Below are 24,925 nucleotides of genomic sequence, written 5' to 3' on the forward strand. Positions count from 1 at the left end.
CTGTATAGTATTTAACGTCCACTACTCTTATGTAGGCCAAAGAGCATGTCAATAGACTCACACTATAGCACACAAAAGTCCAAATACTGCACCATAGTAGGCCAGATGATGATTATTGTGTGTAGATTGTTGCAAAATCTCAATTTAATTTATATTAAATTCAGGGTGTAACCCAACAAAATGTGGAAAAATTCAAGGGCTGTGAATACTTTCTGAAGTGCCTTCAGAAATGTTTCCACATTTTGTTTTGTTATGCCTGAATTGAATATAGATTAAATTGAGATTATGTGTCACACAATATCCCATCATGTCAAAGTGCAATTTGGTTTTTAGAAATGCATAAAAATGTATACAAAATTAAAAGCCGAAATGTCTGGAGTCAATAACAATTCACAACAATACACAAATCTAAAAGTCAAAGAATAGATTTAAGAAATATATAAATATTAGGACGAGCAATGTCAGAGTCCGGAGTATAAATATATACTAGATAGATACTGTATATCTATCTGTGATGGGATGTGTATACATTGTCTATACATAGAATATTTATTATGTCTGTAGAATACGTAGGATAGAATAGCATATGTACAGCAATAGTTGAATAGGATGGCATTGACAAGAATACAGTATACAGTGCCTTCAGAAAGTAGTCAGACTTTTTGTTATGTTACAGCCTCATTCTAAAATTGATTAAATAAGTTTTTTTGGCAACAATCTACACATAATACCCCATAATGACAAGGCAAAAAAAATAAACAGAAATATCTTATTTACAGACCCTTTTATTTTCAGACCCTTTGCTAGAGATTCAAAATTGAGCTCAGATTCATCCTGTTACCATTAATAATCCTTGTTTCTACAAATTGATTGGAGACCACATGTGGTATATTCAATTAATTGGACATGATTTGGAAAGGCACACACCTGTTTATATAAGGTCCCACAGTTGACAGTGCATGTCAGAGCAAAAACCAAGCCATGAGGTTCGAAGGAATTGTCCATAGAGCTCCGAGACAGGATTGTGTAGAGGTACAGATCTGGGAAAGGGTACCAAAACATATCTGCAGCATTGAAAGTCGACGAGAACAAAGGGGCCTCCATCATTCTTAAATGGAAGAAGTTTGGAACCACCAAGATTCTTCCTTTCTGTCTACTGGCCTAGCCAAACTGAGCAATCATGGGACTTGGGAGGTGACCAAGAACCCGAGGGTCACACTGACAGAGCTCTAGAGTTCCTCTGTGGAGATGGGAGAACCTTCCAGAAAGACAACCATCTCTGCACCAATCAGGCCTTTATGATGGAGTGTCCAGACGGAAGCCACTCCTCAGTAAAAGGCACATGACAGCCCACTTGGAGTTTGCCAAAAGGCACCTAAAGACTCTAAGACCATGAGAAACAAGATTCGCTGGTCTAATGAAACCAAGATTGAGCATTTTGGCCTGAATGCCAAGCGTCACGTCTGGAGGAAACCTGGCATAATTTCTACGGTGAAGCACGGTGGTGGCAGCATCATCATGTGGGGATGTTCTTCAGTGGCAGGGACTGGGAGACTAGTCAGGATCAAGGCAATGATGAACGGAGCATAGTATAGAGAGCTCCTTGATGAAAACCTGCTCCAGTTCGTTCAGGACCTCAGACTGGGGCGACGGTTCACCTTCCAACAGGACAACAACCCTAAGCACATATCCAAGACAACTCAGGAGTGGCTTCGGGAAAAATCTTTGAATGTCCTTGAGTGGCCCAGCCAGAACCCGGACTTGAACCCATTCGAACGTCTTTGGAGAGACCTGAAAATAGCTGTGCAGCAACGCTCCCCATCCAACCTTACAGATCTTGAGAAGATTTAAGGTTACTATCGCTGACAAAAGATCTTCAAAAAATTATTGAGTAAAGGGTCTGAAAATTTATGGAAATGTTATTTTTAAGTTTTGTGTTATTTTTAAGATGTAAAAAAAAAAATGTTTTGCTTTGTCATTATGGGGTATATTGTGTATATTTATGAGGGGGAAAAAGATTTAATACATTGTAGAATAAACGTCAAGAGGTGTGAAAACTTTCCAAAGGCACTGTACAATATAATTGTGGATAACTTCACAACAAAATTCACTTAAAAAATGGCATTTTATTATATTCAATTCAGAATAATTCGCCAAACATCAACAAAGAAAGCATTTATTTGTGATAAAATAAAGATAAAATATCTGCACATCTTTGATAACAATTTTACGAAAAATCAGTATAAGCTCATTTATTCAGAGACAGAAAGCTAAGACCAGTGTCTGGGTCCCTCACACACCTCTCCAGAAGCTGCAAGTAGGTGAGGTTCTCTTGTGTGTTGGGGTCAAAAAAGCCCTTGGTGTCATCATCAGGGTCATTGAGGATATGGTTCATTTCCTCATCAAGGTATCCTCTCTGGTACGCCACCTCTACTGGCACTCTATGACTGTACACTGGATCGATGATTCCACCAGTTGCAATCTGTGCCTCAAGAAGGCGAATTCCATGGTCCTTGACAATTAGATCCTTTTTCAAGGCCTGGAACAAGGAAATTGTGTTTCCTGTGTAGGGATCCTTGTATCCAGTGACTGCCCTCTCTGCCGAAAGCAGTTTGTTCTTCCACTCGTTCCCAACCACACCTTGAGCGGCTGCCTCTTCTACAGAGAGCTTCTTGTTCTTCACTGGGTCAATGACAAATCCAGTGGCAGCTTGAGCCTCCAGCAGAACCAGAGAGGTTCCAGGAGTTAGAAGACCTTTGGATTTGGCCTCGTAGATGCTCATGGTCTGTTTGGTGGACTGAACATATACACCTGCAATGCTATTAGTTCCCTCCAAGTACTTGTGTACTGAGTCCATTTCACTCACTTGGTTCACTGTGACTTTTCCTGTGTTGAGGTCTTCATAGAGTTTCTTGTCAATAATTTTTGAGGCAAGCAGCTCGCCAGCGGTGACATTCTTCCTGATACCATGGAAGCTTGTCTCTGTGGTTGTTGTGGTAATGGTTGTTTCCTCTGACTTGGTCTCAGGTGGTGGTGTGCATGTTGACACTGAAGATGTTGTGGTTATTGTGGTGGTAGTCTTTTGTTGAATACTTGCTAGGACAATCTCCATGAAGCGTTCAATCGTGATTGCTCCAGATTTATACTGCTGCACAAGCTCTCTCCTTCTCTCCTCTGTGATGTATTTTGAGTAGAGGAGATCCCATAGAGACACTTTCTGTCCTTGAAATTTGCCTCCGGCCTTAGTTGTTGTCATAGCCTTTAGAATGTTCTTGGTTTGCTCATCAATGAAGAAGTAAAACTCTCCTTTTTTGACAATTACGAGTAAGCTAAGGCCAGTATCTGGGTCTGTCACACACCTCTCCACAAGCTGCAGGTAGGTGAGGTTTTCTTGTGTGTTGGGGTCAAAAAAGCCCTTTGTGTCATCGTCAGGGTCATCGAGGATCTGGTTCATTTCCTCATCAAAGTATCCTCTCTGGTACGCCACCTCTACTGGCACTCTATGACTGTACACTGGATCGATGATTCCACCAGTTGCAATCTGTGCCTCAAGAAGGCGAATTCCATGGTCCTTGACAATTAGATCCTTTTTCAAGGCCTGGAACAAGGAAATTGTGTTTCCTGTGTAGGGATCCTTGTATCCAGTGACTGCCCTCTCTGCCGAAAGCAGTTTGTTCTTCCACTCGTTCCCAACCACACCTTGAGCGGCTGCCTCTTCTACAGAGAGCTTCTTGTTCTTCACTGGGTCAATGACAAATCCAGTGGCAGCTTGAGCCTCCAGCAGAACCAGAGAGGTTCCAGGAGTTAGAAGACCTTTGGATTTGGCCTCGTAGATGCTCATGGTCTGTTTGGTGGACTGAACATATACACCTGCAATGCTATTAGTTCCCTCTAAGTACTTGTGTACTGAGTCCATTTCACTCACTTGGTTCACTGTGACTTTTCCTGTGTTGAGGTCTTCATAGAGTTTCTTGTCAATAATTTTTGAGGCAAGCAGCTCGCCAGCGGTGACATTCTTCCTGATACCATGGAAGCTTGTCTCTGTGGTTGTTGTGGTAATGGTTGTTTCCTCTGACTTGGTCTCAGGTGGTGGTGTGCATGTTGACACTGAAGATGTTGTGGTTATTGTGGTGGTAGTCTTTTGTTGAATACTTGCTAGGACAATCTCCATGAAGCGTTCAATCGTGATTGCTCCAGATTTATACTGCTGCACAAGCTCTCTCCTTCTCTCCTCTGTGATGTATTTTGAGTAGAGGAGATCCCATAGAGACACTTTCTGTCCTTGAAATTTGCCTCCGGCCTTAGTTGTTGTCATAGCCTTTAGAATGTTCTTGGTTTGCTCATCAATGAAGAAGTAAAACTCTCCTTTTTTGACAATTACGAGTAAGCTAAGGCCAGTATCTGGGTCTGTCACACACCTCTCCACAAGCTGCAGGTAGGTGAGGTTTTCTTGTGTGTTGGGGTCAAAAAAGCCCTTTGTGTCATCGTCAGGGTCATCGAGGATCTGGTTCATTTCCTCATCAAAGTATCCTCTCTGGTACGCCACCTCTACTGGCACTCTATGACTGTACACTGGATCGATGATTCCACCAGTTGCAATCTGTGCCTCAAGAAGGCGAATTCCATGGTCCTTGACAATTAGATCCTTTTTCAAGGCCTGGAACAAGGAAATTGTGTTTCCTGTGTAGGGATCCTTGTATCCAGTGACTGCCTTCTCTGCCGAAAGCAGTTTGTTCTTCCACTCGTTCCCAACCACACCTTGAGCGGCTGCCTCTTCTACAGAGAGCTTCTTGTTCTTCACTGGGTCAATGACAAATCCAGTGGCAGCTTGAGCCTCCAGCAGAACCAGAGAGGTTCCAGGAGTTAGAAGACCTTTGGATTTGGCCTCGTAGATGCTCATGGTCTGTTTGGTGGACTGAACATATACACCTGCAATGCTATTAGTTCCCTCCAAGTACTTGTGTACTGAGTCCATTTCACTCACTTGGTTCACTGTGACTTTTCCTGTGTTGAGGTCTTCATAGAGTTTCTTGTCAATAATTTTTGAGGCAAGCAGCTCGCCAGCGGTGACATTCTTCCTGATACCATGGAAGCTTGTCTCTGTGGTTGTTGTGGTAATGGTTGTTTCCTCTGACTTGGTCTCAGGTGGTGGTGTGCATGTTGACACTGAAGATGTTGTGGTTATTGTGGTGGTAGTCTTTTGTTGAATACTTGCTAGGACAATCTCCATGAAGCGTTCAATCGTGATTGCTCCAGATTTATACTGCTGCACAAGCTCTCTCCTTCTCTCCTCTGTGATGTATTTTGAGTAGAGGAGATCCCATAGAGACACTTTCTGTCCTTGAAATTTGCCTCCGGCCTTAGTTGTTGTCATAGCCTTTAGAATGTTCTTGGTTTGCTCATCAATGAAGAAGTAAAACTCTCCTTTTTTGACAATTACGAGTAAGCTAAGGCCAGTATCTGGGTCTGTCACACACCTCTCCACAAGCTGCAGGTAGGTGAGGTTTTCTTGTGTGTTGGGGTCAAAAAAGCCCTTTGTGTCATCGTCAGGGTCATCGAGGATCTGGTTCATTTCCTCATCAAAGTATCCTCTCTGGTACGCCACCTCTACTGGCACTCTATGACTGTACACTGGATCGATGATTCCACCAGTTGCAATCTGTGCCTCAAGAAGGCAAATTCCATGGTCCTTGACAATTAGATCCCTTTTCAAGGCCTGGAACAAGGAAATTGTGTTTCCTGTGTAGGGATCCTTGTATCCAGTGACTGCCCTCTCTGCCGAAAGCAGTTTGTTCTTCCACTCGTTCCCAACCACACCTTGAGCGGCTGCCTCTTCTACAGAGAGCTTCTTGTTCTTCACTGGGTCAATGACAAATCCAGTGGCAGCTTGAGCCTCCAGCAGAACCAGAGAGGTTCCAGGAGTTAGAAGACCTTTGGATTTGGCCTCGTAGATGCTCATGGTCTGTTTGGTGGACTGAACATATACACCTGCAATGCTATTAGTTCCCTCCAAGTACTTGTGTACTGAGTCCATTTCACTCACTTGGTTCACTGTGACTTTTCCTGTGTTGAGGTCTTCATAGAGTTTCTTGTCAATAATTTTTGAGGCAAGCAGCTCGCCAGCGGTGACATTCTTCCTGATACCATGGAAGCTTGTCTCTGTGGTTGTTGTGGTAATGGTTGTTTCCTCTGACTTGGTCTCAGGTGGTGGTGTGCATGTTGACACTGAAGATGTTGTGGTTATTGTGGTGGTAGTCTTTTGTTGAATACTTGCTAGGACAATCTCCATGAAGCGTTCAATCGTGATTGCTCCAGATTTATACTGCTGCACAAGCTCTCTCCTTCTCTCCACTGTGATGTATTTTGAGTAGAGGAGATCCCATAGAGACACTTTCTGTCCTTGAAATTTGCCTCCGGCCTTAGTTGTTGTCATAGCCTTTAGAATGTTCTTGGTTTGCTCATCAATGAAGAAGTAAAACTCTCCTTTTTTGACAATTACGAGTAAGCTAAGGCCAGTATCTGGGTCTGTCACACACCTCTCCACAAGCTGCAGGTAGGTGAGGTTTTCTTGTGTGTTGGGGTCAAAAAAGCCCTTTGTGTCATCGTCAGGGTCATCGAGGATCTGGTTCATTTCCTCATCAAAGTATCCTCTCTGGTACGCCACCTCTACTGGCACTCTATGACTGTACACTGGATCGATGATTCCACCAGTTGCAATCTGTGCCTCAAGAAGGCGAATTCCATGGTCCTTGACAATTAGATCCTTTTTCAAGGCCTGGAACAAGGAAATTGTGTTTCCTGTGTAGGGATCCTTGTATCCAGTGACTGCCTTCTCTGCCGAAAGCAGTTTGTTCTTCCACTCGTTCCCAACCACACCTTGAGCGGCTGCCTCTTCTACAGAGAGCTTCTTGTTCTTCACTGGGTCAATGACAAATCCAGTGGCAGCTTGAGCCTCCAGCAGAACCAGAGAGGTTCCAGGAGTTAGAAGACCTTTGGATTTGGCCTCGTAGATGCTCATGGTCTGTTTGGTGGACTGAACATATACACCTGCAATGCTATTAGTTCCCTCCAAGTACTTGTGTACTGAGTCCATTTCACTCACTTGGTTCACTGTGACTTTTCCTGTGTTGAGGTCTTCATAGAGTTTCTTGTCAATAATTTTTGAGGCAAGCAGCTCGCCAGCGGTGACATTCTTCCTGATACCATGGAAGCTTGTCTCTGTGGTTGTTGTGGTAATGGTTGTTTCCTCTGACTTGGTCTCAGGTGGTGGTGTGCATGTTGACACTGAAGATGTTGTGGTTATTGTGGTGGTAGTCTTTTGTTGAATACTTGCTAGGACAATCTCCATGAAGCGTTCAATCGTGATTGCTCCAGATTTATACTGCTGCACAAGCTCTCTCCTTCTCTCCTCTGTGATGTATTTTGAGTAGAGGAGATCCCATAGAGACACTTTCTGTCCTTGAAATTTGCCTCCGGCCTTAGTTGTTGTCATAGCCTTTAGAATGTTCTTGGTTTGCTCATCAATGAAGAAGTAAAACTCTCCTTTTTTGACAATTACGAGTAAGCTAAGGCCAGTATCTGGGTCTGTCACACACCTCTCCACAAGCTGCAGGTAGGTGAGGTTTTCTTGTGTGTTGGGGTCAAAAAAGCCCTTTGTGTCATCGTCAGGGTCATCGAGGATCTGGTTCATTTCCTCATCAAAGTATCCTCTCTGGTACGCCACCTCTACTGGCACTCTATGACTGTACACTGGATCGATGATTCCACCAGTTGCAATCTGTGCCTCAAGAAGGCGAATTCCATGGTCCTTGACAATTAGATCCCTTTTCAAGGCCTGGAACAAGGAAATTGTGTTTCCTGTGTAGGGATCCTTGTATCCAGTGACTGCCCTCTCTGCCGAAAGCAGTTTGTTCTTCCACTCGTTCCCAACCACACCTTGAGCGGCTGCCTCTTCTACAGAGAGCTTCTTGTTCTTCACTGGGTCAATGACAAATCCAGTGGCAGCTTGAGCCTCCAGCAGAACCAGAGAGGTTCCAGGAGTTAGAAGACCTTTGGATTTGGCCTCGTAGATGCTCATGGTCTGTTTGGTGGACTGAACATATACACCTGCAATGCTATTAGTTCCCTCCAAGTACTTGTGTACTGAGTCCATTTCACTCACTTGGTTCACTGTGACTTTTCCTGTGTTGAGGTCTTCATAGAGTTTCTTGTCAATAATTTTTGAGGCAAGCAGCTCGCCAGCGGTGACATTCTTCCTGATACCATGGAAGCTTGTCTCTGTGGTTGTTGTGGTAATGGTTGTTTTCTCTGACTTGGTCTCAGGTGGTGGTGTGCATGTTGACACTGAAGATGTTGTGGTTATTGTGGTGGTAGTCTTTTGTTGAATACTTGCTAGGACAATCTCCATGAAGCGTTCAATCGTGATTGCTCCAGATTTATACTGCTGCACAAGCTCTCTCCTTCTCTCCTCTGTGATGTATTTTGAGTAGAGGAGATCCCATAGAGACACTTTCTGTCCTTGAAATTTGCCTCCGGCCTTAGTTGTTGTCATAGCCTTTAGAATGTTCTTGGTTTGCTCATCAATGAAGAAGTAAAACTCTCCTTTTTTGACAATTACGAGTAAGCTAAGGCCAGTATCTGGGTCTGTCACACACCTCTCCACAAGCTGCAGGTAGGTGAGGTTCTCTTGTGTGTTGGGGTCAAAAAAGCCCTTGGTGTCATCGTCAGGGTCATCGAGGATCTGGTTCATTTCCTCATCAAAGTATCCTCTCTGGTACGCCACCTCTACTGGCACTCTATGACTGTACACTGGATCGATGATTCCACCAGTTGCAATCTGTGCCTCAAGAAGGCGAATTCCATGGTCCTTGACAATTACATCCTTTTTCAAGGCCTGGAACAAGGAAATTGTGTTTCCTGTGTAGGGATCCTTGTATCCAGTGACTGCCCTCTCTGCCGAAAGCAGTTTGTTCTTCCACTCGTTCCCAATCACACCTTGAGCGGCTGCCTCTTCTACAGAGAGCTTCTTGTTCTTCACTGGGTCAATGACAAATCCAGTGGCAGCTTGAGCCTCCAGCAGAACCAGAGAGGTTCCAGGAGTTAGAAGACCTTTGGATTTGGCCTCGTAGATGCTCATGGTCTGTTTGGTGGACTGAACATATACACCTGCAATGCTATTAGTTCCCTCCAAGTACTTGTGTACTGAGTCCATTTCACTCACTTGGTTCACTGTGACTTTTCCTGTGTTGAGGTCTTCATAGAGTTTCTTGTCAATAATTTTTGAGGCAAGCAGCTCGCCAGCGGTGACATTCTTCCTGATACCATGGAAGCTTGTCTCTGTGGTTGTTGTGGTAATGGTTGTTTCCTCTGACTTGGTCTCAGGTGGTGGTGTGCATGTTGACACTGAAGATGTTGTGGTTATTGTGGTGGTAGTCTTTTGTTGAATACTTGCTAGGACAATCTCCATGAAGCGTTCAATCGTGATTGCTCCAGATTTATACTGCTGCACAAGCTCTCTCCTTCTCTCCTCTGTGATGTATTTTGAGTAGAGGAGATCCCATAGAGACACTTTCTGTCCTTGAAATTTGCCTCCGGCCTTAGTTGTTGTCATAGCCTTTAGAATGTTCTTGGTTTGCTCATCAATGAAGAAGTAAAACTCTCCTTTTTTGACAATTACGAGTAAGCTAAGGCCAGTATCTGGGTCTGTCACACACCTCTCCACAAGCTGCAGGTAGGTGAGGTTTTCTTGTGTGTTGGGGTCAAAAAAGCCCTTTGTGTCATCGTCAGGGTCATCGAGGATCTGGTTCATTTCCTCATCAAAGTATCCTCTCTGGTACGCCACCTCTACTGGCACTCTATGACTGTACACTGGATCGATGATTCCACCAGTTGCAATCTGTGCCTCAAGAAGGCGAATTCCATGGTCCTTGACAATTAGATCCTTTTTCAAGGCCTGGAACAAGGAAATTGTGTTTCCTGTGTAGGGATCCTTGTATCCAGTGACTGCCCTCTCTGCCGAAAGCAGTTTGTTCTTCCACTCGTTCCCAACCACACCTTGAGCGGCTGCCTCTTCTACAGAGAGCTTCTTGTTCTTCACTGGGTCAATGACAAATCCAGTGGCAGCTTGAGCCTCCAGCAGAACCAGAGAGGTTCCAGGAGTTAGAAGACCTTTGGATTTGGCCTCGTAGATGCTCATGGTCTGTTTGTTGGACTGAACATATACACCTGCAATGCTATTAGTTCCCTCCAAGTACTTGTGTACTGAGTCCATTTCACTCACTTGGTTCACTGTGACTTTTCCAGTGTTGAGGTCTTCATAGAGTTTCTTGTCAATAATTTTTGAGGCAAGCAGCTCGCCAGCGGTGACATTCTTCCTGATACCATGGAAGCTTGTCTCTGTGGTTGTTGTGGTAATGGTTGTTTTCTCTGACTTGGTCTCAGGTGGTGGTGTGCATGTTGACACTGAAGATGTTGTGGTTATTGTGGTGGTAGTCTTTTGTTGAATACTTGCTAGGACAATCTCCATGAAGCGTTCAATCGTGATTGCTCCAGATTTATACTGCTGCACAAGCTCTCTCCTTCTCTCCTCTGTGATGTATTTTGAGTAGAGGAGATCCCATAGAGACACTTTCTGTCCTTGAAATTTGCCTCCGGCCTTAGTTGTTGTCATAGCCTTTAGAATGTTCTTGGTTTGCTCATCAATGAAGAAGTAAAACTCTCCTTTTTTGACAATTACGAGTAAGCTAAGGCCAGTATCTGGGTCTGTCACACACCTCTCCACAAGCTGCAGGTAGGTGAGGTTTTCTTGTGTGTTGGGGTCAAAAAAGCCCTTTGTGTCATCGTCAGGGTCATCGAGGATCTGGTTCATTTCCTTATCAAAGTATCCTCTCTGGTACGCCACCTCTACTGGCACTCTATGACTGTACACTGGATCGATGATTCCACCAGTTGCAATCTGTGCCTCAAGAAGGCGAATTCCATGGTCCTTGACAATTAGATCCTTTTTCAAGGCCTGGAACAAGGAAATTGTGTTTCCTGTGTGGGGATCCTTGTATCCAGTGACTGCCCTCTCTGCCGAAAGCAGTTTGTTCTTCCACTCGTTCCCAACCACACCTTGAGCGGCTGCCTCTTCTACAGAGAGCTTCTTGTTCTTCACTGGGTCAATGACAAATCCAGTGGCAGCTTGAGCCTCCAGCAGAACCAGAGAGGTTCCAGGAGTTAGAAGACCTTTGGATTTGGCCTCGTAGATGCTCATGGTCTGTCTGGTGGACTGAAGATATACACCTGCAATGCTATTAGTTCCCTCCAAGTACTTGTGTACTGAGTCCATTTCACTCACTTGGTTCACTGTGACTTTTCCTGTGTTGAGGTCTTCATAGAGTTTCTTGTCAATAATTTTTGAGGCAAGCAGCTCGCCAGCGGTGACATTCTTCCTGATACCATGGAAGCTTGTCTCTGTGGTTGTTGTGGTAATGGTTGTTTTCTCTGACTTGGTCTCAGGTGGTGGTGTGCATGTTGACACTGAAGATGTTGTGGTTATTGTGGTGGTAGTCTTTTGTTGAATACTTGCTAGGATAATCTCCATGAAGCGTTCAATAGTGATTGCTCCAGATTTATACTGCTGCACAAGCTCTCTCCTTCTCTCCTCTGTGATGTATTTTGAGTAGAGGAGATCCCATAGAGACACTTTCTGTCCTTGAAATTTGCCTCCGGCCTTAGTTGTTGTCATAGCCTTTAGAATGTTCTTGGTTTGCTCATCAATGAAGAAGTAAAACTCTCCTTTTTTGACAATTACGAGTAAGCTAAGGCCAGTATCTGGGTCTGTCACACACCTCTCCACAAGCTGCAGGTAGGTGAGGTTTTCTTGTGTGTTGGGGTCAAAAAAGCCCTTTGTGTCATCGTCAGGGTCATCGAGGATCTGGTTCATTTCCTCATCAAAGTATCCTCTCTGGTACGCCACCTCTACTGGCACTCTATGACTGTACACTGGATCGATGATTCCACCAGTTGCAATCTGTGCCTCAAGAAGGCGAATTCCATGGTCCTTGACAATTAGATCCTTTTTCAAGGCCTGGAACAAGGAAATTGTGTTTCCTGTGTAGGGATCCTTGTATCCAGTGACTGCCCTCTCTGCTGAAAGCAGTTTGTTCTTCCACTCGTTCCCAACCACACCTTGAGCGGCTGCCTCTTCTACAGAGAGCTTCTTGTTCTTCACTGGGTCAATGACAAATCCAGTGGCAGCTTGAGCCTCCAGCAGAACCAGAGAGGTTCCAGGAGTTAGAAGACCTTTGGATTTGGCCTCGTAGATGCTCATGGTCTGTTTGGTGGACTGAACATATACACCTGCAATGCTATTAGTTCCCTCCAAGTACTTGTGTACTGAGTCCATTTCACTCACTTGGTTCACTGTGACTTTTCCAGTGTTGAGGTCTTCATAGAGTTTCTTGTCAATAATTTTTGAGGCAAGCAGCTCGCCAGCGGTGACATTCTTCCTGATACCATGGAAGCTTGTCTCTGTGGTTGTTGTGGTAATGGTTGTTTTCTCTGACTTGGTCTCAGGTGGTGGTGTGCATGTTGACACTGAAGATGTTGTGGTTGTTGTGGTGGTAGTCTTTTGTTGAATACTTGCTAGGATAATCTCCATGAAGCGTTCAATAGTGATTGCGCCAGATTTATACTGCTGCACAAGCTCTCTCCTTCTCTCCTCTGTGATGTATTTTGAGTAGAGGAGATCCCATAGAGACACTTTCTGTCCTTGAAATTTGCCTGCGGCCTTAGTTGTTGTCATAGCCTTTAGAATGTTCTTGGTTTGCTCATCAATGAAGAAGTAAAACTCTCCTTTTTTGACAATTACGAGTAAGCTAAGGCCAGTATCTGGGTCTGTCACACACCTCTCCACAAGCTGCAGGTAGGTGAGGTTTTCTTGTGTGTTGGGGTCAAAAAAGCCCTTTGTGTCATCGTCAGGGTCATCGAGGATCTGGTTCATTTCCTCATCAAAGTATCCTCTCTGGTACGCCACCTCTACTGGCACTCTATGACTGTACACTGGATCGATGATTCCACCAGTTGCAATCTGTGCCTCAAGAAGGCGAATTCCATGGTCCTTGACAATTAGATCCTTTTTCAAGGCCTGGAACAAGGAAATTGTGTTTCCTGTGTAGGGATCCTTGTATCCAGTGACTGCCCTCTCTGCTGAAAGCAGTTTGTTCTTCCACTCGTTCCCAACCACACCTTGAGCGGCTGCCTCTTCTACAGAGAGCTTCTTGTTCTTCACTGGGTCAATGACAAATCCAGTGGCAGCTTGAGCCTCCAGCAGAACCAGAGAGGTTCCAGGAGTTAGAAGACCTTTGGATTTGGCCTCATAGATGCTCATTATCTCTTTGGTGGATTCAATTCTTACTCCTGCAATGGAATTTGTTGCCCCAAGGTACTTTTGAATTGATTCCATTTCCCCTATAGTCTCTTCAGTAATTTCTCCATGGATAATCTGAGTGAAGAGTTCCTTTGATATGATTTGTGACTCATAAAGCTCACTTGCTGATACCTGCTTCCTCAGTCCTTTGAACTTTATTTGTTTTGATGTCACTTCCTGTATTATTATGATGACTATTTCTATTATCTCTTTCATTGTCAATGATCTTGTCTTGTACTGTTTCAAGAGCTGCTCTCTCTTCAGTTTTGAAATGTATTCAGAGATTAACACATCCCACATTGACACTTGTTTGTCTTCAAATTTACCTGCATTGATGACCACAATTTTGTCTTTGAATTCCTGCTCTGTTTGTTCATCTGTGTGAAAGTCACCTCCAGCTACTACATGTAATGGTAGGAGTAAAAGTCCTGTATGAGAATCCTTTTCACATCTCTCTCTTAACTGAAGGTATGTTAGGTTTTCCTTGGTGCTGGGGTCAAAGAATCCTTTTGTGTCATCATTTGGATTAGACATTACTTCACTTGTTTCTTCATCAAGGTAGCCATTTTTCTTGGCGACATGAGAAGGTATCCTGTAGCTGTTGACTGGGTCAATTATTCCCCCTGTTGCAATTTGTGCTTCTAGCAGATGTATCCCATGGCCTTTCTCGATCAGATCTTTTTTCATGGCTTCAAATAAAGATATTGTGTCATCTGTGTATGGATCTACATATCCAGTGACTGCTCGTTCAGCTGAGAGTAGTTTTTCATGTATATCTAGTCCAATTAGTTGTTCTCTTGCGGCCTCATCAACAGATAGATATTTGTTCTTGATTGGATCGATGACAAACCCTGTTGCAGCCTGAGCCTCAAGCAGTTTCAGTGCAGTACCAGGTTTTAGCAAACCTTGTGTCTTTGCCTCATAAATGCTCATTACTTTTTTGGATGGAAGAATCTGGACGCCAGCAACACTTCCTGTACCCCTTAGGTATTGCTTCACAGATTCCAGTTTGGTCACTTGTTCAAGAGTTACTTTTCCTTCCTCCAAACTCCTGAAGGTATTGGCATCGATTATGCTTGATTTCAATAGTTGTTTTGCAGAGACCGGCTTTCTCAAACCTATTGTTGTTTTCAGAGTTTTGTTCTCTTCCAGTTTTGTAATGGTGGAAATGACCAAAGTGATTATTACTTGTATGGTTATCTTCTTTGTTCTGTATTTTTCAAGGAACTGGAGTCTCTGATCATCAGTAAAGTATCCAGAGTGAATCAAATACCAAAGAGAGACCGTCTTTCCTGAATAACGCCCTACTGATATGCTAACAGTTGTCTTTTCAAACTCCTGTTTAATCTCAGCGTCTGAGTACATTTTTTCAGTTTCATCCTGTGTTTTAGTTTTGTCCATCAGTGGCAGAAGAAACAGACCCGTCTCTGGGTCCTTTATGCACTGCTCCATCATTTCCATGTAGGTCAAGTTTGCTTGTGTCCTTGGGTCAAAAAATCCCTTGGTGTCATCACTGGGATCTGTCAGGATTTGATTAAGCTCTACATCAAAGTATCCCTTTCTGTAAGCAACTTCAAGGGGCAAATGCAGACACTTCAATGGGTCAATGATGCCACCTGTTGCAATCTGGGCTTCAAGTAAACGAATGCCATGCTGCTGCAGGATCAGATCTTTCTTCATGGCTTGAAATAGTGAGATCTTTTTGTCAGTGTAGGGGTCTGTGTAGCCAGTTACTGCCTTCTCTGCTGATAAGAGCTTTTCGTACAGTTCTGGGCCAATTATCTTCTCTTTCAGAGCATGATCCACAGTCAGTTTCTGGTTATGGAGAGGGTCAATGATAAAGCCTGTGGCAGCTTGTGCTTCCAGAAGAGACAGCGCAGTACCAGGAGTCAGGATGCCCTTTTTCTTGGCCTCATAGATGCTCAGTTTTTGACTGGAGGGTTGGAGTATCACCCCGGCTACACAGCTGTTTCCTCTCAGATAGGTTCTAACTGTGTCTATCTTCAGTATATCCTTGTTGGTCAGTTTCCCTTCAATCAGACTTTTGTATGTCTTTTCATCCACAATTTCCAACCTCAAAAGGTCCACAACAGAAACATTCCCCCTCAGACCCTCAAAGTTAAGACCAGCTTGCCACTTTATCTCCTTGCATTCAATGATTTCCAGGATAATTACAATGATTTCCTTGATTGTGATCATCCTTGACTTGTACAGTTTGAATAACTCCTGCCTTTTGTCCTCACACAGATATTCAGAGTTGATGAGATCCCAGAGCGTTACATGCTTGCAGCTGAACCTGCCATACTTAACAGTGACATCTGTAGCCTGGAATGTCTCCTTTATGTGATCTTGTATGTTGACTCTGTTGCTTTTGCCTTTGAGGGGCAGAAGACAAAGGCCTGTGCTTGGATCAGTGACACACCTAGCCATGAGCTTCAGGTATGTGAGGTTTTCATGAGTGTTGGGGTCAAAGAAGCCCTTAGTGTCATCACTTGGATCATCAAGAATCTGATTCATTTCCTCATTGAAATATCCCCTCTTGTATGCTACATGGACAGGAATACGATGGCTGTTAAGAGGGTCAATGATTCCTCCAGTGGCAATCTGTGCCTCCAGCAGACGAATTCCATGGTCTTGTAAGATGAGGTCTTTCTGCATGGCTTGGAACAGAGAGATGGTTTTGCCAGTGTATGGATCAGTGTAACCAGTCACTGCTTTCTCCGCTGAACGCAGCTTTCCATGAAGGTCAGGTCCCACTATGTTTGCCTTCACTGCCTCATCCACTGAAAACTTTCTATTGGCAATAGGGTCAATGATGAAGCCTGTTGCTGCTTGAGCTTCCAGTAGAATCAGTGCAGTTCCTGGCATTAGCTTTCCCTTTTGTCTGGCCTGGTAGATTGTCATGATCTGAGAATCAGGAAGCAAAACACCTGCAATGCTGTCTTTCCCTTGTAAGTACATTTGAACAGTTTCATCCTCTGTGACCTCCTTCACTGTCTTCTTCCCCTTGTTGAGTTCCTCCAGGATATTCTCACTAATGATATCTGCCTCTACCAGCTGCTTTGCTGTGACAGTCTCCCGGATTCCTTCAAAGACGACGTTGGTTCTTTTCACTGATTGCTCTATAACCTCCATAATTTTTCTGATAATCATCTTCATTGTAAGGTGTCCCTGCGTGTATTGCCGAATGATGTCTTGCCTCTGATGTTCATTGAAGTATTCTGACATCAGCAATTCCCAAAGGGATACAATCATTCCCATGTACTTCCCACAAGTCACACTCACTCTCACTTCTTTGAAGTTAAGTTTGGTTTGATAGTCGATGAAATTATGATTCCGACCACCTGACTGTTCCATAAGAGGAAGCAGGCAGAGTCCAGTGGCTGGGTCGATGACACATCGTCCCATCAGCTGAAGGTATGTCAGATTTTCCTTTGTGTTTGGATCAAAGAATCCTTTGGTGTCATCTCCTGAGTCTGCAAGTATTGCATTCATGTTTTCATCAAAGAAACCTCGCTTGTAGGCCACATCCACAGGAAGTCTGTGACTGTTGATGGGATCAATTATTCCTCCCGTGGCGATTTGAGCTTCCAGTAAGCGAATTCCATGCTCCTTCACGATTAGGTCCTTTGACAATGCCTGAAACAGGGATATTGTTTCACTTGTGTAGGGGTCTTTGTATCCTGTGACTGCCCGCTCAGCCGAAAGCAGTTTAGCATGGTAGTCAGGGCCCACAACTTTGTTTTTAATAGCCTCGTCCACGCTGAATTTCTTGTTCTGAACAGGGTCAATCATAAAACCAGTGGCAGCCTGTGCCTCAAGAAGAACTAGAGCTGTTCCAGGCATAAGAATGCCCTGCTTCATGGCTTGATAGATACTCATTCTCTGATTGGACGAGAGCATAGCTACACCAGAGATACCTCCTTTACCTTCCAGGTACTCTTTCACAGTCTCCATGAGCATCACATCCTGAGTGGTTGTTTTGCCTTCCTGCAAGTCGGCATAGGTCTCTTTGTCAATGATGTTTGCTGCCAGGAGCTCAGTGGAGGACACCCCCCTTCGCAGGCCTTTGAAGGTGATGCATACTGGGAGCAGCAGTAAGCCAGTGTCAGGATCCACTATGCATTTCTCTATCAGATGTGAGTAGTTAAGATTTTCTTGTGAGTTTGGATCATAGAAAACTTTGAGGTCTTCCATCTGGTCAGAGAGTAAACCTTTTTCATAGTGTCCCTTCTCAATCGCTGAGTACACTGAAACATGTTTTTTTTCAATTGGGTCAAATAGGCCTTTTGTGGATATCTGTGCCTCAAGCAACCGGGATCCGTAATTTTTTGGAATCACCTCCTTTTGTATGGCTTGGAATACAGACATTTTTCCATTTGTATAAGGATCTATGTAACCATCAATGGCTCTCTCAGCAACAAGGAGTTTTTCTCTCATCTCAGGTCCAATTATTCCTTCCTTGACAGCTTCTTCTACTGGAAGTTTCCGATTGTTGATAAGGTCTATGATTCCCTCAGTGGCAGCCTGGGCCTCCAACAGGGCCAATGCTGTGCCAGGCTTCAATAGACGTTTCTTCATGGCCTGATATATTGTTATTTTCTGCTTTGTCTTCTCCAGGAAGACTCCAGCTACTGCACCGGTGCCTTGTGCCTGGCCATTTTCATTCCCTTCCATATCTTTAGTGATCGGCTCAATCTTGACTTTCAAATCTGTGTAAAGATACAGAGAAAAACAAATGTAAATAGGAAAAGCACTTGCACATTTGAGTTTGCTTGTTGCTGGTGAATGGGAATAATTGGATGATAAGGCCAAACAGCCAACACATAATCTTAAACAAAGTGATACTGTCAAGAGCAGGTTTTCCTTTTCTTTTACAATATCAGGTTGCAAAGGTTCATTTTCACGTAGAAATCTTTAGTAATAGTTTTATGTTTTATCAATGATTTACTCTGAAGAATGGCTTCAATTTATTTGTTTGCTTGTACTGTATTATTTCATATCAGTTTCATGGCATTAACTTTCAAAAAAATCTTTCCTGGGCTCATATGCCTGATGTTGCAGTTGTTTGCAGGTATAAATAAACACCATTTTAAATCAGTTCAATCTAATGTAATTTCAGTAATGAAGTGAAAACAATTGTCTGGTTGATTGTGGATTTTAAGATGTAATATGATTTTAGTTCATTTCCTGCAATAACTAGAAATTAAATGGACCACAACTGCAGTCAGTGTAACATTGTGAAATGTCTTTATTTGTTTAGGCATGCTAAAGCAACTGTTGGAAAGGTGTAGACTTAAAATGGAAATATGGGGGAACTATAAAACCTAAGAGCACTTAAATGTAACCTGAAACATTATTGTAACTCAACATATTTTTGAGAGAAGACACTGATCATGAATATATAATTCTTAATTACACTAGATTAGGTTCATTTTGTTGAATGTTATCAATAAATGCACTTCTGCATGTTAAGACATAAGACAACAATGGGTAAATGAGCCAGAAAAGCACACAGCTCGACTAAAAAACATACACTTCATCTACAGTGACATAATTCTTAAAAAGTTGAGCAGAAATATGTTGCATTCACTAGGCCCCATGCTCATCAAAACATAAGATCAAATGTTTTTGGGGTAGCACAATAACGGTAGCTAGCAAACTCACATACATTGCAGTGTTTCGTACACTTGACCTTATTTTAGCGCCCAAAACATTTAATATGAATACCATTGTAAAGCACAATTTCTCCCCTTTCCAGCAAAATCAATGATGAGACCTTCATGCTGCCCGTCTCTGCATGATTGAAGAAAGCAATGGAGCTCACCCGGGTCTTTTCAAAAATCACCTATAAAATGTAAATAAAACACTATAAAGACTTTATATAATATCTCATTACATACCAATAGTATTTGAAGGTTTGTGTTGAATTTGAATTTGAATAGGGTTTTTAGGGCAGCGCTAAAGTTATCTTCACAAGTAAACTGCGGCTGTCGCATTTGTCATGATGGCTCGCAGTGATGACGCAATTTTTTTTACTATTGTTTGAATTAACTTCTGATGAATCCACGAGTAATTAACTTTACACTCATTATTTCACTCACCATTGATCATTTCTTTTTTTTAATCTGCGAGAGAAGTGCTACCCCTGGTGGAAAGAGGCTGTACAACACACAATGAGTTGCAAAATGCAAAATGTAGTTTACACTCCGGATTTTGATGCTAACACAGTCGCTGCAGTCCTATTAGTTTTCATTGCAGCGTCGTTTGAATGCCACAGTTGGGCAAAATGTGTACGAAACAGTGTTAGTTACCAGTATTTACTATCGATCTGATCAAAATCTTCACATTACTGTCTCATTGTTGGGAAGACATAATGTGGTTACAGGATCTTAACATCAAGCAAAGTCTTGTCAGACATGTTCTAAGTCATAAGGAAGTAAAAAAGATAGAAAGCAAAGGTATTTGGGCTTCATCCCAAATGGCACCCTATTCCCTATGTAGTGCACACATTATTTTGTGCACTATATAGGGCAGGGGTATTCAACTCTTACTCTACAAGGTACGGAGCCTGCTGGTTTTCTGTTGTACCTGATAAGGAATTGCGCACACCTGGTGTTCCAGGTCTAAATCAGTCCCTGATTAGAGGGGAACAATGAAAAAATGCAGTGGAACTGGTTTTGAGGTCCAGAGTTGAGTTTGAAGGACAGGGATTAGGGTTCCATTTCGGACACACCCTTGACATACTGCCAGAGGTCTATTTATCTCTAAAGGGGTAGCTAGATTGTGTGCCGGATGACATCACTACAACATGTGGGAGTAGAGAGGGTGTGATTATATTGTTTTTCATGCAGGGTGTGGATAAATATTTACAATATTCAAAATGTGGTCTCCATGCTATTTCCATGAATGCATTAGACTATAAATTATTATCTACGAATATTAGCTATCAAGACAAAATATTTACCAAAGCTGTGTCTTGCATGATTAAGCAGCAGGTTAACTGTTATGTAGTAGGCTCTGTAACATGAGGACACAATGGGTATTATTAAGGGTAAGTTTACTCGTCAAGCTTAACATGCCATCACAGCATACATCATCATCACATGCATACTCTTCTCCATATCTAAAGTCCTGTTTTCCTTGTAATTCCATTCTGTGTCAGAATCGGAGTATGTGAGCGGAGTGGAGCTGGAGCGGAGGGACAAGCGACTAGGAGAACATGCCCAATTTGACTGGAGCGTGTCAATTTCACTCCAGTAGCCCTCATATCACGAGCTCAGGGTATGCCCGCCCCAGCATGCATTTGTAGTCTACTTGTGTGCTTGCTTTAGGAACTTTAATGGAGTTCGCTAAATATTTTCATAAAGAAACTGATAAAACACACAAGTGTTTTTTCAGACAAAGAGGAAGAGAGGGATTGCGGTGATTTAGTGTCCACAACTAAACAATCATAAAAGACACATATCCCAAAAGCATGCTACGTACACATGCTAAAAGAAAGGAACGAGGTGGGTAGATAACTAAGTGTATCATTATAGCTAAGTATTTATAAACAAAAAAATCTGATCTCTTAAACGTTTTGTTCATTTTCGCTCTATTATCTGTACAATAGGCCATAACTGATTTTGACCCAATAGGCCTGGCATTTAAGGAGCTTTCCGTTTTGATTGGGTTATTTTGCCTAAAAAACTTTAGAACTACTAAAATTATTTTTTTTAAAACAACTCTGCATCTCTGCCTAGCCTGGCAAGAGTGGCTAAAAGGGTGTTTAGCATCCCCAGTGGTTTTGCAAGTGTGAAGAGGATATTCTCCTCTGCTGGCCGGCTCTCCAGGAGCCATCGCATGAGCCTGAAGACACGGACTGGCCAAACTCATATTTCTAAAAATGAAATCAAAGGCACTAATGAGTTTTTTGTTTAATTTGTATTTAATTCTAAATAAGTCACTGCCTATATGCACAATTTATAGAATATAATGATTTAATACAAGTCAATTTTGTTAAAAAGCTGAGGGCTTTATGTCCATCCTATTTTGTCGCACTCATAAATCCCTTGAAATAATAGAATTTAATTGATTCACTCCAGTAGCCCTCATATGACGAGCGTGAGTGTTTATATGCTGTTTAAAATAAAATGTAGTCTATTTGAGATTCAACTCTTTGGCCTGAATGACAAGCGTCACGTTTGGAGAAAACCTGGCACCATCAGTACGGTGAAGCATGGTGGTGACAGCATCATGCTGTGTGGATGTTTTTCAGCGTCAGGGACTGGAAAACTAGTCAGGATCGAGGTAAAGATAAACAGAGCAAAGACTTGAACCCGATTGAACATCTCTGGAGAGACCTGAAAATAGCTGTGCAGCAACACTCCCCATTCAACCTGACAGAGCTTGAGTGGATCTGCAGAGAAGAATGGGAGAAACTCTCCAAAAACAGGTGTGCCAAGCTTGTAGCGTCATACCCATGAAGACTCAAGGCTGTAATCGCTGCAAAAGGTGCTTTGACAAAGTACTGAGTAAAGGGTCTGAATACTTATGTAAATATAATATAACATATATGTTTTTTAAATACATTTGCAAACATTTCTAAAAACTTGTTTTTGCTTTGTCATTATCGGGTCTTGTTTGTAAATTGATGAGGGAAAAAAATAACAATACATTTTAGAATAAGGCGGTAAAGTTAACAATGTGGAAAAAGTAAAGGGGTCTGAACACTTTCTGAATGCTCTGTACTCTACTGTATTTTAGTCAATGCCACTCAGACCTTCGTTTCGAACCTATGCCGACACTCTAGATGTGTGTCAGAGGCTGTGTCATTACCACCAGATCAGCTAGGCCTCTATATCTGTTATCTGAAGTAGCTATGAGAAACACCTGGTTGCAAAAACTGGTTGCAATAACATCATTACAAACAGATTTCGACCATTTGTAATGACATCATTTCAACTAGCTTTGCCTGCTGGAACTTGTCTGACAGAAACCACAACACACTCTTATGTGTGAAATATAACCAGTACCTACCAAAGTGAGGTTACATTTTATTGAATGGGCTCTTCATTGCAGCAATTATTTAAATGTGTTATCGTTCTTCATTCAAACAATTGAATTTGCCATACACTATTGGACGTTCAAAACCATTTTATTGCATTAGCTTATCATGCCATTAAGCAATACATCATAAAACTGTAATGTTTGAAATAGGGATATTTAACACAAGTTAATGTTTAGTTTAGAGTAATCTGCTTAGCATATTTGTAGTTTCTGTAATACACAATTTCTATTTGTGATACTCAAGGTGCGGGTTAATTCCTATGAGGTAATTTGGTAAAAGGCTATTTGCATGTACTGTAGGTTGGAAATCTAAAGCATTGTCATTCCCTTCACTGTCCTGTTTTAAAATCATCCTAGTAGCACACGGAAGAAGTATACAATTGTGAATGTCCTGGGTTTTGGTTGGTCCCGTGTACAGTACTAGTCTAGACTCGTAATAATGTCACAAAGGATGGTTCCCTGAGTAGGTGTAATTAAAATGTTTGCACAGAACATTTCAGTAACACTTTACTTGCCATGTAATTCATGTTTATGTTTTAGGAATATCCTGTGTGATGCAATTTCCCCTGATGTTGTGCACAATTTGTTTATTACTTGGCACAGAACTGTACATTTAGATATCAGGAAGGTGAGGATGATGTTTTGAAAGCAATCATTGCTCTGCTGCAAAAGTGACTAGTCCTTGTAAACTAAATGAAGGCTTCCATCATGTAAAACCAACACTATACCGCCCCACCATTGTTCTTAATGTTTTGAGAGTTAAACAATGGCTTAGGTTGTGTTCATTAGGCACAAAACAGAAGAAAGTGGATTGAAACAGGGGAGGACTTCCTGGACTTGTCCAATAAGAAATGCTCATTTTCATTTTCAAATTTTTTTTTTTTCAGTGAGCTAATAAACATGATCCTGATTTCACTCTATAAATCCAACAAAGAAAAATCAATGTCCATTTATCACCAAATTACACACTTTGTGGTTATAGTTTTAGGTAAACTTCTCTTTTTGCAATAATACAACATTAAAAACTAAAATGTATGTTTTTTTGCCAATAAAGTATGTAAAAAGGTTCACTCTTGCTATTAAACTTTATTGTTCTTGGTAAACAAAATGGGATTTGATCATTGACACATTGTACAGATTGTAGCCTACACTTCTTTTAAAGCTATCTGTTCACAGAACTCAATGCTGTAATAACCTCAGAGTCTCTGAACCAATAGAACATTTTATTGGTGACAATCCCCCTGGCTCCAATCCATCTACTGTGTTCCATACCAAGAAGTTCTAATCCAGACTTGAATGCCTCCCCAGGCCCTGAGATAGCTGAGCACACTTTGAATAGTGTTACAGAGCGGTCAAAGGTGATGTGTGTCTGGGAATGTTTGCTCTTCCACTTTATTTCAAGGAAGTTGTCTTGCAGTGCAGGATTTGCAGTGCTGTCTTTCTTTACACATCGCCTCCAGCAAATGAAAAACTATTACCTCTTAATAATTAAAAAGGAATTGAAACCATGTAGGCTCAGCCCTAATTTATGTGCTTTCTGTCAACTGGAGAAGCATGGCAAATTATCCAGGAACAAGGAAAGCACAAAGGACAACGCCCAAGGACTAGTCAGCCCTTCCCCCTCTGAGGGGCCAAAATGTAACTCTCTCTAGTGTCCAGAGGACTGACTATTGAATGTGTGATAGAATAATGCTCTAGTATCCATGTTTGGTATCTATCTGAAACTTGATCACTGAGGATAACTCTGATGCTCTCTATATGGATGTATGATCTCTGTGGTAACTTATATCTGTACAGGGTGAACTCTGAAATACTCTATGCAAAGGGTTTTAAGGTCCTCTCAGGAATTCTGTCTTATTTACATTGGTCGAATCCTCCTCACAAGCCTTTAAATGCGATATAGACAATTCTCAGATAAATTCTTGCTAGTCAACTCATTGCCTAATGCTTGCTTGCATATTTGTATTATATTTATGGATTGAGATAAATATTTGAATAGGTTAATTGTGTAGTCTTATTGCGGAGCGCATGTAAGGTATATATAATATGCATACATATCAAATATTACCCAACTACAACCAAAGTCAATTAGATGTGCATATTTAGACTTATTTTCCCTGAAACCACACTAACCCAATAATAGTACAGCATAGATGACAGCCTGCAAAAAACAGTATATTCATGAGAGTTGTACTTACTAAGCCTCCTGGATATGCGAGGCACCACTGTGTGTCAGGCAGAAGAGTAGAGACAGACGTGAGGATCACTGTGTGCTGCTAACTCCTCAGGATCGGAGCCACACTCCTCTTATTCATATACAGGTCCAACATGACAAGCCACACCCATTACTCTGGAAAATATCCTACTGTTGCTGAGCCCAGATGTCAGGAATTCCACTTAATTTCCTCAAATTGGTTCCCATTGGACATTACCTAACAATCAGTTGCGATTTTTTGGATTGAT

The 24,925-nt window shown here is 42.3% G+C and overlaps 1 protein-coding gene across 1 annotated transcript; it reads right to left on the reverse strand.

The window, feature by feature from the left end:
* Nucleotides 1-435: 435 nt before the first annotated feature.
* On the reverse strand, nucleotides 436-24,767 carry LOC139391984 (epiplakin 1). Its single transcript, XM_071139596.1, has 2 exons — nucleotides 24,661-24,767; nucleotides 436-18,123 (listed from the first exon to the last, which is right to left on the reverse strand). The coding sequence occupies exon 2, from the start codon at nucleotides 18,086-18,088 to the stop codon at nucleotides 2,249-2,251; it is 15,840 nt and encodes a 5,279-aa protein (XP_070995697.1). The 5' UTR covers nucleotides 18,089-18,123; nucleotides 24,661-24,767; the 3' UTR covers nucleotides 436-2,248.
* Nucleotides 24,768-24,925: the final 158 nt, after the last annotated feature.

The sequence above is a fragment of the Oncorhynchus clarkii genome, chromosome 32 (genome assembly GCF_045791955.1).
Source record: "Oncorhynchus clarkii lewisi isolate Uvic-CL-2024 chromosome 32, UVic_Ocla_1.0, whole genome shotgun sequence".
In the NCBI taxonomy this organism is placed as follows: domain Eukaryota; kingdom Metazoa; phylum Chordata; class Actinopteri; order Salmoniformes; family Salmonidae; genus Oncorhynchus; species Oncorhynchus clarkii.